The 15,155-nt window shown below is 42.2% G+C and overlaps 1 protein-coding gene across 1 annotated transcript in view; it reads left to right on the top strand.

Annotated features, from left to right (window-relative positions):
• The first annotated feature begins 12,092 nt into the window (after positions 1–12,092).
• BFSP1 (beaded filament structural protein 1) overlaps positions 12,093–15,155 on the top strand; it is a 52,528-nt gene continuing 49,465 nt past the window's right edge. Inside the window, exon 1 of the mRNA XM_074317555.2 lies at positions 12,093–13,470. Coding sequence (XP_074173656.2) covers positions 13,112–13,470 — 359 coding nt within the window. The 5' untranslated portion in view covers positions 12,093–13,111. The remainder of the gene's footprint in view (positions 13,471–15,155) is intronic.

The raw sequence follows: 15,155 nt of genomic DNA, 5'->3' as shown, positions 1-15,155 counted from the left end.
TATATATATTATTTATTTTCTGAATCACTGAGAGTAAGTTGGACATTGTGCCTCATTATCTCTTAAACTAGTGTGTATTTCCCAAGAACAAGGTCATTTTCTTATATGACATAGTACAATTATCAAAATCAGGCATTTTAACATTTACAATATTGTTATCTAATCCATAGTCCATATTCAAATCTCATCCATCATCACAATAATGTTCCTTTGTAGCTTCTTTTTTTCTGGTCTAGAATCTTATCCAGGATCAAGCATTGCATTTAGTTGTTTTGTGTTTTGTTGGTCTCATCAATCAAAGATGACCAGGAGCACATCTGTTGTAAAAAAAATTAGGGTTGTTGACACCTGCTTCCATTTCTGTATTAGACCCTGAGAAGCAGGTTGGGTGTTTAGTGCCCTCCTGCCTTAATAGTGTCTGAATCTATGGGCTTCACTTTCCAGAAAGTCTTCGGAGTCAACCATGTGTGTGAGAGCCTTGCTTCTGACTGTTTCTTTATCCGTTGTCATCCTTAGTACTGACTCATCACTTAGAGAGCAGCTGAACATACTGTACCATGTCTTTAAAGCCTAGGGACTGATGGAGAGGCCAGTCTAAGGGAGCAGGGGTCAGGGAGCCAGGCGTATGCCAGGACTGGTGGCCCACCTTACTTGAAATGAGCCTTTGCAGGCTGACCTGCCTATCAGTGGATCCAATCTGGTGGAAAGTCTTCAAGCTGTGCATCTGTGCATCCATCTGTCCTCTCTGCTGTTTGCTATCATCCTTGGGGGCCAGGAGCCAGGAGCCAGGGTGTTCACTCTTGGGGCAGCGTGGCCCTCTGGTGGCAGACATTTGTATGTCCTAGGAAAAGGATGGACTATAACAGGAGATCGGCAGACTCAGAATGTTAGAGCAGTATACTAGTTTGCTAGGGCTGCCATACCAAAGTACCACAGATTGGGTGGCTTAAACAACAGTTTATTTTCTCACAGTTCTGGAGGCTAGAAGTCTGAGATCACGGTGTCTGCAGGATTTTTTTTTTTTTTTTTTCTTCTTTTTTTGTTTTCTTAGGCCTCTCTCCCTGGCTTGTAGATGGCCATCTTTCTTCCCCCTGTGTCGTCACATGGTCTTCCCTCTGGATCTGCCTGTGTCCTAATCTCTTCTTCTTATAAGGACACCAGTCATACCACCCACCTCATTTTACTTTAATCACCTCTTTAAAGGCCCTATCTCCCAATACAGTCCCATTCTGAAGTACTGGGGGTTAGGACTTCAATATATGCGTATGAATTTTGGAGGACAATTCAACCTGTAACAAGCAGGAAAGAGATGTTAGAGATTCTTTAGCTCAAATCCATAATTTTAGAAAACAGGTTAACTGAATTGTTCAAGGCTGCCCAACTAGTAGACAGCAGAGACCCAACATTTATGGAATTCTCTCCACTATCCTTTGTGTCTATAAAAAGTCCAAAACAAACTCAGAATGTATTTTGACTGAAAGGGAAGGCTCAAAACTCTAGAGTATGAAATTGACTGAAAGGCAGACCATTTATGCCTATTTCACTCAAGCTTTTAAAATATTTGTTCAGTGAGTAAAAATGTTGATTCAAACATTAAAAAAGTGTCATATATTTAAACAACTTTAAATGGAAATAAAAAGGTGTAATGAACATAAAACCTGATATGTTACACTAATTTTTGATTATATATATATATATTTTTATATGGCTCTTATCACCATGCATCTGGTATTTTGTTTTTCTGCTCCCCTTTATGTTCATTATAAACATTTACATTTATATCATCACATATTCCACATTTAATAATGATTAAAATTATTCAATGGTCATAGACCATTTTCTCTTATCGTAACTTCATAGCTGGCTAAACCGTTTTCCTTTCTACCCTTTCCCTTTTTGTCATTATACATATATATGGCTATTATGTAAAGCATGTAATATTTATTAAATGTCTACACTGCAAAGTCTATGAGTAAGGTGATCATACTTTTCACAAATGTTTTTGAAAATAATTTCAAACTCTCTAGGAAAAATTACAAGAGTACAAACAACACCCATATATGCTTTATCCAGATTTATCTATTGTTACTACTTTGCTCCATTTCCTTTCTCTCCACACATTTTTATATTTATGTTTGTGTTGATACATGTCACGTTGTTTTCAGAATCATTTGAGAATAAGTTGCATACATCATGGGTTTTACCTCTAGATAGTTCAGAGTATATTTTCTAAGAATAAAGATATTTTACTTGATTGTAGTATAGTTGTGAACTTCAGTAAATTTAACAGTGATACAATTCTTTTATCTAATCTACTGTACATTTTCCATTTTTGTCAATGGATCTAGCGATGACCTATATAGCATTATTTTCTCCTCCAGCACAGGATCCAGCCTAGGATCTGTGTTGCGTTTAGATGTCATGTCTCTTTAGTCTCCTTTAATCTGGAACATTTTCATAGCGTCTCTTTTTCTTTTATAATATTAACATTTTAAAGAATATCATCCCCTTCTGTTTTTATTAATAGAATGTTTCTTATTTGGGGTTTGTCTGGATGTTTCTTTATGATTAAATTCAGGCCATACATTCAGGTTACACAGGCAGAATAAGAAATGCTATATCCTTCTCAGACAAACCAAGAAACTCTTGAAAGTGAAAGAGGGTGCTCTCCATGTTTACTCTATGACAAAGGTGTAAACGTAGATTGTCTCAGGTAAACCGAGATGTATGGTGACCCTATTATGTAAGTGATTACTCTCATTTTACCAGTGCCCCTACTGGGAGCAGATTAGTTAAATCACTTACTAAAATGATGGGCCCAGAATTTAATCTCAGGGCTTTCTGACTGTCACAACACCCATTTCCCAGCTCCACCCCCAAAATAGTGCCATTCAACTGTATCTAATGTAACGCTTCCATATCTGATTATTTATCAAGTCCTGTTGATTTTATCTCTACATGTCTCTCGAGTTAATACTTTTGTTCAGTGGCAATTTCTTCCTCATATGTATGATCTCTATTCCTACTGAATAATCTCCCACCAGAGGTATAGTCATTAAGATTGTTGACAAATATGGCCACTCTTGCACCTTCCAGGCACCTGGCAGAATTGCATTTCCCAGTGTACTGGGAAGTTACATGGGGCCATGTGACTTGCTTTGGTCAATTGTATGTAATTGAGTGAAAACTTTATAAGCCAGTGCATGCTCTAACTTTTTTCTATGATGACCAGCAATGTCTAAGATGGTGGCTACTCTAATAGCCTGTATGCTGGAGTTAGGATGACATGGAGCAAAGGCCCCAGAGAATTTTACATAGGTATGTACCATGAGTGATAAATCAAACTTTGTTGTTTTAAACCCCTGATATTGGGGCATTGTTTGTTATTGCAGTATAAACTAGCCTGTTTCACCAGCCTGCTTTATTTTTGTTTCTAATTTTAATTTTTTTATCAAGGTAATATATAAATATATAGTCAAATAATATTATAAAGTTTAATTTTATGATGGAAAAGCAGTTTTCTGTCCTGTTTCTCCCTTCTCTGTTCTTCTCTATCCCTCTGCTCTGCCAAGAGCTAATCATTTTTAATCCTGGGAATTTGACTCTATATTAAATATTAAATACTCTATAACTCTATATTCTGCAATAAAATAATGCTGTTATTTTTTGGTTTATTATAGACATTATTGTAGACATTATGTATTATCTTTCTACTATGAAAGAAGAAGAATGAATTTTTTTTACATATATACCCTTCTCACTACCACCCCCATACTCCTAATTATTTATCAGTTTTTTGATAAACCAATAATTAGTGTTTCATCAACAGGGCCGTTTTATGTATGGTTTTTCCACTGAGTCAAGTAGGGTACTTGTTATTGCATTTCCTCCTCAATTTTTTGTTTTTCCTGGAGTTACAAATTATCTTTTTTGTTTGCTTATTTGTCTAGGCACTTATCATTAATCTCCTCAAACTTTCTAAGAGAAATGTATAACCTACCCTAATACTCATTTCTGCATGTTAAAATCCAGCAGTTCATTTGTCATTTTCATTTTTTTTTCCTTTAGAGACTTAGATTAGTAGAAATTATTAATGCCCAATGGATCCACATACTATAAGAACAGTAGAGTAAATTAATACATATCAGTAACTGGATAAATTCTTATATATCCTAAATCAATCTCTTTTATTTTGCAATTCTATTGATATATAATTGCAAATATATATATAGCACTATATATAGTATAGTATAGATATATAATTGCAAATATATATAGCACTATATATATAGTGCTATATATATATAGTGATATATATATATATATATATATATATATATATATATATATATATATATAGCACTGTATAAGTAAGGTATACAGTATAATAATTTGACTTACATATATTGTGAAGTGATTACCACAATAAATTTAGTCAACATCCATCATCTCATATTGATATGAAAAAATTGCTTTTTAATTTGTGATAAAAAATCTTAGGATCTACTCTCCATCCCTTTTAAAAGTAGCTAATGCCGCAGCAGGACTCATATCTACCACTGACTTGTATATGCATCCAAAGTGCCCAGATATTGCCCTCAAAACAGTTCTTTACCTAAAGAAAGAAGACCTCTGATGGAAGTTGCTTCCATATGTTGGGGCATGAAAAAAGCAGATGTGTCTAGAATGTCTTGTTTCTAGAAAGCAAGAATGCTTTTTAGAGCATTAGGGACATTGCTGGAACACAGGAGCCAGTCTGTGGAACTGACCACATTGGAATAACATGTTTTAATTTAAGCATAGAATAATTAGAATGAAGATAATGCTTGAATTAAAACAAGTGGAGCCTATAAAAACTATATCTATGATTTTGATTAAAAGGCAAGTTACACAAAGTATTCTAAAATATTTGAAAAACAAAAGCAGAATGATTAGAGTAGATGATACTTAATTTTTATTGATCTTAACAAGAAGGAAAATGCTAACATACAAAGAACTGACAATTAAGTTTTTGAACTTGTTGCAATGATGTTTTTTTGATATCAGAGGGATTATTCATTATGAATTTGGACCAGACTGGACAAACAGTTAACCAACTTTACTGTTTGGAAGTGCTGAAAAGGCTACGTGAAAAAGTTAGACAATCTGAACTGTTTGCCAACAATTCATGACTCTTGCATCACGACAATGCACCAGCTCACACGGCACTGTCTGTGAGGGAGTTTTTAGCCAGTAAACAAATAACTGTATTGGAACACCCTCTCTACTCACCTGATCTGGCTCCAATGACTTCTTTCTTTACCCGAAGATAAAGGAAATATTGAAAGGAAGATATTTTGATGACATTCAGGACATCGATGGTAATATGACAACAGCTCTGATGGCCATTCCAGAAAAAGAGTTCCAAAATTGCTTTGAAGGGTGGACTAGCATTGGTGCACAGCTTCCCAAGGGGAGTACTTCGAAGGTGACCATAGTGATATTCAGCAATGAGGTATGGAGCACTTTTTCTAGGATGAGTTTGAGAACTTAATTGTTTTACCTTGTATATGGATATTTTGATTCTTCTGTGAAGTTTGTAGAAGTGTATAGTGCATACATGCATTCCTGTTTCTATCTGTTTAACAGGAAAAGTGAGTCCAGGAAATCTGGGAGCCATGTCGGGAGTGGGAGGAGCAATGAGCACTGCTGTTCCTTTAACTGTTGTAGGAGCCACTGTGGACACTCTGACTACACCCTTGAGCATCAACCATTGCTATTTTTTCTGGCCCCTCTTCCCACTGCCAGCAGCTGTATCTCTTTCCCACAGGGCTTCCTCTGGCCATTCAGCATCCATGCAGAGCCTACTCTGCCCTCCAATGGCAGGTTGGAAGTGCCCCTGAGATCAGCCCTCAACCAGTGGGAGTGGGAGGGAATCTCCAGGTCCCTCTCCCTTGGGTGGGATAGCCCTAAGGTACCTGCTCTAAGCTGTCTCCAGCAGAATCTCCAGCAGGATTAAACTGCATTTCTCTACCATGGAAACTTGCATGTTACCACAAACCCTGCTTCGCCTTTCCTCTCTCCCTCCAATCTCCCTACAGAGGGGCTTCCTGGGATTACCTCCCAAATAAACTCTTTGCCTTTTAACTCTGTCTCAGGTTTGCTTTGGGGGAACCCACATTAAGATTACCAATTTGCAAGGAAATCCAGCTGTGGGTTAGCCCTGGTTTCAGGTTTTATAGCCTGTTAAAACACAGAATTTAACAGCAGTTTCCAAAGTCACAAACCACAGAGAAGAGCTAACTATACCAACTTAATCTCTTCTCATAGGTTATGAAAACTCTATAATTATAGTGAAATTCTAATAAGAAACATTTACACTTTTAATAGCATCAAAAGATGCAGGATAGCATGATAGCACAATTGTCCTGGTATAGGACAATGCAATTTATGCAAATCTTATAGAATTTGTAATTTTGGGGAAAAATGAAGTGTATTACCATTTTTATTTCTTTAATTTTTAAAATTAAATTTATTGGGGTGACTGGTTGGTAAAATTGTATAGGTTTCAAGTGTAAAATTCTATAATACATCATCTATAAATTGCATTGTGAAAAAAACACTCAGTTTTGAAAACAAAAATCTAAGTGAAAAAGAGAGATTTAAAAATCCTATGTTGTAACAAATAAAACTTTATTATAAGATGGGTCTTAGTCTCATGATCAATGGCTTGGGTTTGAATTACCTTGGACCACACAACCATGTTCCATGTTTGAACCAAAAGTCAATCAGTCAACATTCCAAATTCAGTACTGTACTGGCGTAGAATTAACCCCTGGTCATTCTCAGGAAGTGAAAGAATTCACAAGACTCAGAAAAGTGGGAGAACAAAGAAAGTTTTAGTGAAGTTTGGGCAGAGAGAGAATGCTGGTGGCAGTGTCTAGGTAAGATGGCTGTCCCGGAGAGAAACACCCGGGGAGAGGGAGGTGGGGAGTATCAGGGGCAGAGTCTTAGAGTGGACAGCTACATCTAACTTCAAGTTAGCTTTTTCTTATATAGGAAAGGGGGAGTCAGTCAGGTAGGTCTGAGGGCTGACATCGCTTCCTGGGGTCTGGTCTGTTTTAAGATAATGTTATCTCTGGACTCTGGACTTGGCCACCGCTGCCTGGGACTTTATGCATCACCAGTGAAAACCGCAAGGGAATTGCAAATTGGATTCTGGTGTCCGGGCACCTGAGGATTAAGAAATTGCCCTTTCCAGGTTAGGATTCTATTAATTAAATGGATTAATGAGGTATGGGTAACCTTGAGAAAGGGAACAGAACAGAGTTCTTAGGTTAATCAGTGAGGGGAGAAGCAAAGAAAACCGCTGATTATCAGGATGGACCAAACTGCAAACTAAGTCTAATTACAGGTGGCTAGATAGTGAGCTACGTATGTGGTGAGTTAAACTGCAAACAAGCTAAGTCTAACTGTGTTGATTCCCTGAATTTCACCCTTACAAGTACTAAATGGAGACATTTATCTCTGAAGTCATTCACTTTCTCTACAGACTCTCCTGCTTGGGGGAATGTATGCCAGGTGACTAGCATCCTGGGAATGAAATGGTGAATGGGAAATGCAGGAGCATACAGCTCAGCCTTTGCTCTTCAACCGCTCCCTTAAGCTCCATATTTCAGTGTGGCTGTATTCTGCACTTGGCTGTGCCTGATGACCTTGAACTCAGGACATCTCCTGTTCACCATGCGGGCGTGCTCACCACCCTCCGAGTGTCAAGAGCAGTTTGCTTTTACTTGGGACGGGTGGCAGTGGACTTTTCAAGTCCTTCCGCAAAGATACTTGCACAGCCCCACTATCTGCCATGGGCTTGTAGCCAAGGATTTGGCACAGTGGGATCACCCGTCCTCTGTGGCCTTGTTTCATTATGTCGATGATATTTTATTAACATCTGATTCTCTTTTAGATTTAGAGCAAGCAGCTCCCTCTCTTCTCTGCCACCTGAAGTCACGCGGCTGGGTGGTGAATGAGGAAAAGGTCCAAGGCCCTGGCTTATCCATCAAGATTTTGTGTGTTGTGTGGTCGGGTAAGACAAAGGTCATACCTGAATCAATTATTGACAAAATACAAGCCTTTCCCCGACCGACTGAGGTCTCCCAACTGCAGATGTATTTGGGTCTGCTAGGATATTGGTGGGTGTTTGTACCCCATTTAGCACAAATTGCAAGGCCCTTGTATAACATGATAAAAAACGGGGCCTCATGGGATTGGACAGAGGGTATAGAGCAAGCCTTTGATGCCACGAAACGGGCAGTGCAGCAGGCACAAGCTCTGCAAGTAGTGGACCCCGGCCGCCCATTTGAACTTGATGTTCATGTAACCAAGAGGGGTACGGTTGGGGCCTCTGGCAATGACAGGAACGTCTCTGGTTGCCAGTGGGATTTTGGTCCCAATTATGGAAAGGAGCAGAGGTTCGCTACTCTCTAATAGAGAAACAGCTGGCTGCTGTGTACACAGCCCCAGTGGCCACAGAAGCCATCACAGGGACGGCACAGGTGTTGGTTTGCACAGCCTATCCCATCCATGGGTGGGTCCGTACATGGACCCAGGGACCCAAAACGGGGGTGGCACAGACCACCACCCTCGCCAAGTGGGGTGCCTACTTGGAGCAACGTTGCATCCTTAGTTCAAGCCCTTTGAGCACAGAGCTACAACAGGTCCTGGGGCCTGTGGAGCTTGTAGCCCAGGCTGAGCCAAGTACTCTGCCTAGAGGGGAGGACTTGGAGCCCTCGCCCTACAAAGCAGGACAGTCCCCAGTACCTGAGGATGCCTGGTTTACCGATGGTTCTGGCCGTGGGGCTGCAGCCGTTTGGACGGCTATTGGTGTGCAGCCCAAAACAGACACCATTTGGTTTGATACTGGGACGGGCCAGAGTAGCCAGTGGGCTGAGCTACGGGCTGTGTGGATGGTAATCAGCCATGAGCCTGGGCCCCTAGTTATTTGTACTGACAGCTGGGCGGTGTTCCGGGGCCTAATGTTGTGGCTCCCTACATGGAAACACCAAAACTGGTTGATAGGACACCGTACACTGCGGGGTCAAGCCATGTGGCAGGACCTCTGGGACCTAGGGCAAAGAAAGGAGGTGACCCTAATGCGTGTCACAGGTCACTCCCCCTTAGTGTCCCCAGGTAATGATGAAGCAGATGCCCTAGCACGGGTCCGATATTTAGAATGGGCTCGTGCCACTGATGTGGCCCATTGGCTGTGTAGGAAATTGCAGCACGCTGGAAGCCGAACTATGTGGCAGGTGAGCAGGCCCTGGGGTCTGCCTTTGAAATGGCAGGAGATAGCAGATGCCTGCTATGATTGTGTCGTCTGTGCCCAGAACAGCCCCCAAAGGAGGAGGCTCCCCTGGGAGACACAGCAGATTACGTGAGGGAAGGTGCCCCTCACTCGCTGGCAAGTGGATTATATTGGACCCCTTTCTAAGGCCTGCAATGTGATGTATGCATTCACAGCAGTGGACACTGCTACGGGGTTGATGTTTGCTTGGCTGTGTCTGGCTGTGGATCAGCGGCATACCCTGGTCGCTCTTACACGGCTGTGTGCCCTCTGTCGTCACCCCCAAGTCATTGAAAGTGACAGGGGTACCCATTTTATGGGGCAAGAAGTGTAGAGCTGGCTGCCAGGATGGATGTACAATGGTTGTTTCATACCCTGTATAACTCACAAGCAGCTGGCATGATTGAACGCTACAACGGCCTTTTGAAGCAAGGCCTCTGGGTGTCAAAACACCCTCCCACGATGCGTGACTGGGCCTTGCGTCTCTGGGACGTCTTGAGAATCCTGAATGAGAGACCACGGAAGGGAGGACCCGCACCAGTAGAAGCTCCGCTACATCGGATGGCAGCTCCCATTCAATTACAAGTTACCACAAGTGAGACTCTGTTAAAGCCAGGCTATGGCAAAAATAGAAACATTTTGCTGTCAGTACCCACATGCTTGAAAGCAGGGGAACGGCAGCAATGGAGTTGGCCCTGGGAGGTCAAAAGTCCCCACTGTCGCTAGTTGGGCCTGATAGCCCCATGGGGGGCTGGTTTGACTCATGATTTGCAAGTTATACCAGGGTTAGTGGCTGAGTGGCCACGGCTAATGACTAGTAATGGAGGTCCCGATACCGGGATGATTTTGCGGGGAACCTATGTGCTCTCACTATGGCCTAGTATGGGGTCCCCGTTCTGTTACATGTTGAAACTACGCAAGGGACCCCAAGCAATGCCATAAGAGTCTGGTACCACAAACCAGGAAAGGTTTCCAGTGGCAGTGACCCTCCTTTCCAGGACAAGAAAGCTAGCATATATCCTCCCATATGGAAGGGATTTGCCATTGTTGGTTCCCAAGACTACTGTTTCTTTCCGTCCGTAGGTGCTTGTAGGCTAATGTGACACAGGGACCCTCACGGAAGATGCTTGTCACGTAAATTGTGAGGCAAGACCCTGTAAGGGTGGAGTGTGGGGACAGAGTCCCAGAGAGTAGTTTCCAGGCTCTTGGCCTCACGTGGAAAGGTGCTGGTTCAGGTAGTAGATGGCCGTCAGCTGTGGCTAATTGACCATCAGCTATAACCAGTTAGCCAATTTGCCACTGATATAACTGCCCGGCTGCACTGGAGAGTCGAGTCGAGAGTCAAGAGTGAGTCGTTTGGTTGGCAGGCAGAGAAGCGGACAGCAGGTTGCAGGTCGTGTGACTCCAGCCTCCAGTGAGACTATAGTGGTATGACTCCTCTACCTATGGCTCCATGGGTGTTCCTTTTTGGCCTAGCCATATCCTGCGTTCTTATGTGTGGAGCAGGACCAGAGACCCTGCCGGCCACCCCACACGACAAATGGCGGAGCGAGCAGGGTCTCCCGCACAACACCATGCCCTCCTCAGTTCAGCCTCCCCATGTTTGGGGAGCACATGGTTCATGATGCACCTTACACCAAGTGCTCTCTCACCTCATTTATGCTGTTATGTCTGGAAGTCTAACTTCTCTACCAACCCACACACTATGGTTTCTTTGATACATAACAGCATTTTGTTAAGATCTCTATTTTAGAACTTATCCCAGATTTCCTTGTGTTTTCATTAGTTGGGTAGGGATTTGTCTCTTGTACCTTGAGGACTGGGACTTGACCTTGTTCAATATTTATCTCCCTGAGACTATGCTTTAGGAGTGGATATTTTCTGTGTGTTCTATTCTACTGGATTAAATTATCTTTTTTCCTTTGTTATGTTTCTGGGATATATTTTTCTCAAATGGAATTACTATGTGTGGTAGACTGACTTGTTGGTTCCCATTCTTCACTCCAGTGTGATAGAGTTATATACCCACACCCTTGCCATGGTCTCGGGGTGGGCCATACCTGTTCCCTGACTTTGGCTGTGGCTGTGTGATTTTCTTTAACCAATGAGACGTTAGTGGACATGATGCAGACAAAGGCTTGGAAAGAGCTTGTGTGGCTGGACATGCTCTTGTCCTTCTGTCACTGGTAGTTCTAGGAGGATGAGAGACATTCGGAGCAGACCTGCTTCAGCTGAGCAGAAGAACTGCAGCTTGAAGGACAGCTATCCAGCTGATCAGCAGACCTGGGAGTGTAGAGATAAATATTTCTTATATGCCACTTAGTTTTGGGGTCAGTTTGTTCTGTAGTGATACCTAACTGATACATGATGTCATAGGGAATGAATGACTTTATAACCCTTGTTCTACATTGGTTTGCTTTCTAGAAAACCTGAAACCAATTTACCATGCCATCAGCATGTTATATGTGTACCTGCAGATATAGTCATGTGGCTCTCCTTGACTTGATCATAAAGTCTATTTTTAAATGGCCTAACAAAAGAAAGTGGAATAATAATCACACCATCAGCACAATTTAGGACCTTACATAGCTTCATTCCAGGCTGAATCAATTATCATATGGTCTTTTAATAGTAAGAGTAAACCCTAATAAACCCAGCAAAAATCTGTTGATCTTTGATAACCATGACTTTAATATATAGTATAATTACATACAATCCATATACTTGTTAATTACATGGTACTACTTATCCTTATTTTTATGAAAATAGCCTTTTGATAATGATTTTTAAAATTGGAAATATGACAAAATATATTTAGGAACATTCTTATCAAATGATATTAATTTCTTTCAACATCCACAATTTACTTTTAAATTTGTCAAAGCCTAGCTTTATTATTTCCATAATACACATTAAAATGAAACATGGTGGCCAAAAACTTCTTTTATATTCTCTGAGAGTTGGCCAATTTATTAAATCTTAGGCTGTAAATATTTTTTTCTTTAGTGCAAAGAATCTATTATGCCAATGTGCTGACAGAGCTCTACTTGTTTTTACCAGTCCAGAAAGCATACCAGAATCCAGGAAAGCAAGGGTGACATTATAATGATAACAGTGCATCGGTTTCCTAAATTTTGTACAAAGCGTAGATTCTTCACAAATATACTAGTGTTAGTAAGAGCTTACTACTTGTAACACACCTCACAATTTACTGAGATGCGGCATTTTGTTTTGTACCCATGCTTAAGAAGCCCTACCACGAGGGTTCCTAAACGCCAAGTTACACTGTGTTTATGAAAAAGAACTGCATAATCAGAAAAAAAAAATGTATTGTTAAAAAATTCTGCAATTGACAGCTTGACTGAAAAGGAAAGAGACAAAGCGAGAGGGCTTTGGGCGCTTTAGCTAGTTCAAGTTGAACAAACTCCCTTGGGCTTCCTTCACAATTCCAGTGTAACCAGTCAAAACAAAGTCACGCCTCTCTTGTCCTCCTGACCCTCCATTCATCACACAGCAACAGACTTTAACAATCACAGAACAAAAACCTCATTGCCCAGTTTAACCTTCCAACCTCCAGAGTTGTATGGACCGCTAATCTAGCTCACAAAAGCAGGCCTGCTGCCCTTTTATTCTCCCCGAGCCTGGGCACCGTGTTGAGCCCAATAGCTGATCAGCTCTGGAACGTCCTAGCAGCTAGCGTGCCAGGGCCTCGGATGTTCATTTAGCGGGCTGCTGCCTCCGCGAGGGGCCCCTTTGGAGCTGGCTTTGGGCGCACCTGCCCGCAGAGGAGCCATGTACCGGCACAGCTACGTCTTCCAGACCCACAAGGAGCAGTACAAGCGAGCAGAGGAGGTGCCGGACTGCTTGGCCAAAGGCCAGGCCGAGGCGTCCGGCCTCGCGGCGCTGCAGGGGCTCGGCGAGCGCTTGGCCGCCCACGTCCAGCGGGCTCGCGCGCTCCAGCAGCGCCACGCCGTCCTTCGGCTACAGCTGGATGCCTTCCAGCGTCTGGGCGAGCTGGCCGGCCGGGAGGATGCCTTTGCCCGCCACGTAGAGGGTAACCGCCTGCACACCGGGGATCTGGCGGCGGAGCACGCTCGGCTGGAGCGCCAGTGCGCAGAGGCGCAGTGCGCGCTGTACGAATTCAGGAGCAAGTAAGCGACGGCTGCGGGCGGAAACTGAGCTGGGAGGGGGCGGCCTCCGCGGCCTGAATCCGAGAGCAGGCTGCCACCCATGTCGAAGGGCCGTCTCCGGTCCCCCAGCGAACGATGACTTCATCTTTGCAGAAGGCACACATGTGGTACATTTACCTAAGATAAGAGTAGCTTCCATTCTGATGGCACTTCACAGTTTACATGAAATGGTATCATTTACTTTTAATGTATTTTAAATTTAGGGTATAGTTAACATACAATAATATGCACAGATTTTAAGTACACAGTTCAATGAGTTTTGACAAATGTATATACTCACACAACTACCAAAACAAGCAAGATATTTCCTCTATCCTAGAAAGTTCCTTCCAGCCCTTTCCCTCTCAATCTTTGGTTACCAGTCCAAACAAACAAACAAACAAACAAACAAACAAACAAACCCCAGTAGCACCCAGTGTTCTTATTTCTATCATCATGGATTAATTTTGCTTGTTCCAGTATTTAACAAGAATGGAATATGTCTCTTAGGTGTCTTATGTGTCTGGCTTCTTTTGCTCAGCACAATATTTTTGAGATATATTAATATGATTTTATCCTACAGCCTCATCCTGTTATAGATGGTACTGCTTGCATCTATTTAACAGATGAGGAAACTGAGCCTCTGAATATGTAGGGTTTCGAGGCACGGTCATTCAGCTGGTGAATTGCTATACTGGGACTGGATTGAAGTGCTGGGCATGCTAAGTTTAATCGTCTTCACTGCATCGCAGCAAAACGTGGAAATTCTTTCAATGTATGTTTTCTAGGGTTTTGCTACTCAAACTGCAGTCCATCTACTGGCAGCATTGGTATCACCCAGGAGCTTGTTAGAAATGGACACTCTTGGGCTCACCCCAGAGCTCCTGAATCAGAAGCTGCATTTTAACAAGACCCCTAAAGTGATTTGTAGTTTAAGAAGTTGAACACTGAAGTTTCAGAGGCCCTGGTCCAGGTCATGGTCCCCCATTTCGACAGATTGAATAATGGGTTAAAATCAGCTATTGAAAAGAAAAGGATGCTTAGTAATTTGTCAACATCTTTCCAAGTTATAAATGTGTGTGCTCTTTGACTCAGCAGGGCCATTTCAAGGAATTTACTCTATGATATTCCAGCAGGTGTCAAGTAGCATGCCTACGAGGATATGCACTGCCGTATGATCTGCAATAGCAAAAGCCTGGAACCCCCCTAAATGTCTATTAATAGAGGACAGGTTATAAGACCGCTTCATTCATACAGTGGGGTACTATGCAATTGTAGAAAACAAGAATAGTGTTTTATTATCATTTATTTTAAAAAGAAAGGGGGAAGAGTAGAAATTTTTTGCTTGCATGAGGAAAAAGAGGACATAGCACACACACACAAAACCTACACACACACATAGGGGATAAAGGAGTAGGAACTGGGCAATGGAAGACAGAGGTGGGAGGGAGACTTTTAACTGAACATCTTTATGTCATTAAAAATAATTGTTTAACTATGTAAGACAGGGGTGTCCAAACTGCGGCCCACGGGCCAGCTGCGGCCCGCAATCCATTTTTAATTGGCCTGCAGCAAATTCCAAAAATATATTTAGTTTATTTAAATAAACCAGGTGAGGCAATACGTACTTCACCTCGAGTGAGTGGCCCGGCTGTTTGTGTATTTTA

This window comes from Rhinolophus sinicus, chromosome 13 (assembly GCF_057876585.1).
Source record: "Rhinolophus sinicus isolate RSI-liver-muscle chromosome 13, RSI-T2T, whole genome shotgun sequence".
Classification (NCBI taxonomy): domain Eukaryota; kingdom Metazoa; phylum Chordata; class Mammalia; order Chiroptera; family Rhinolophidae; genus Rhinolophus; species Rhinolophus sinicus.
The sequence above is the reverse complement of the archived record's forward strand: the minus strand, read 5'-3'. Positions and strand labels throughout refer to the sequence as shown.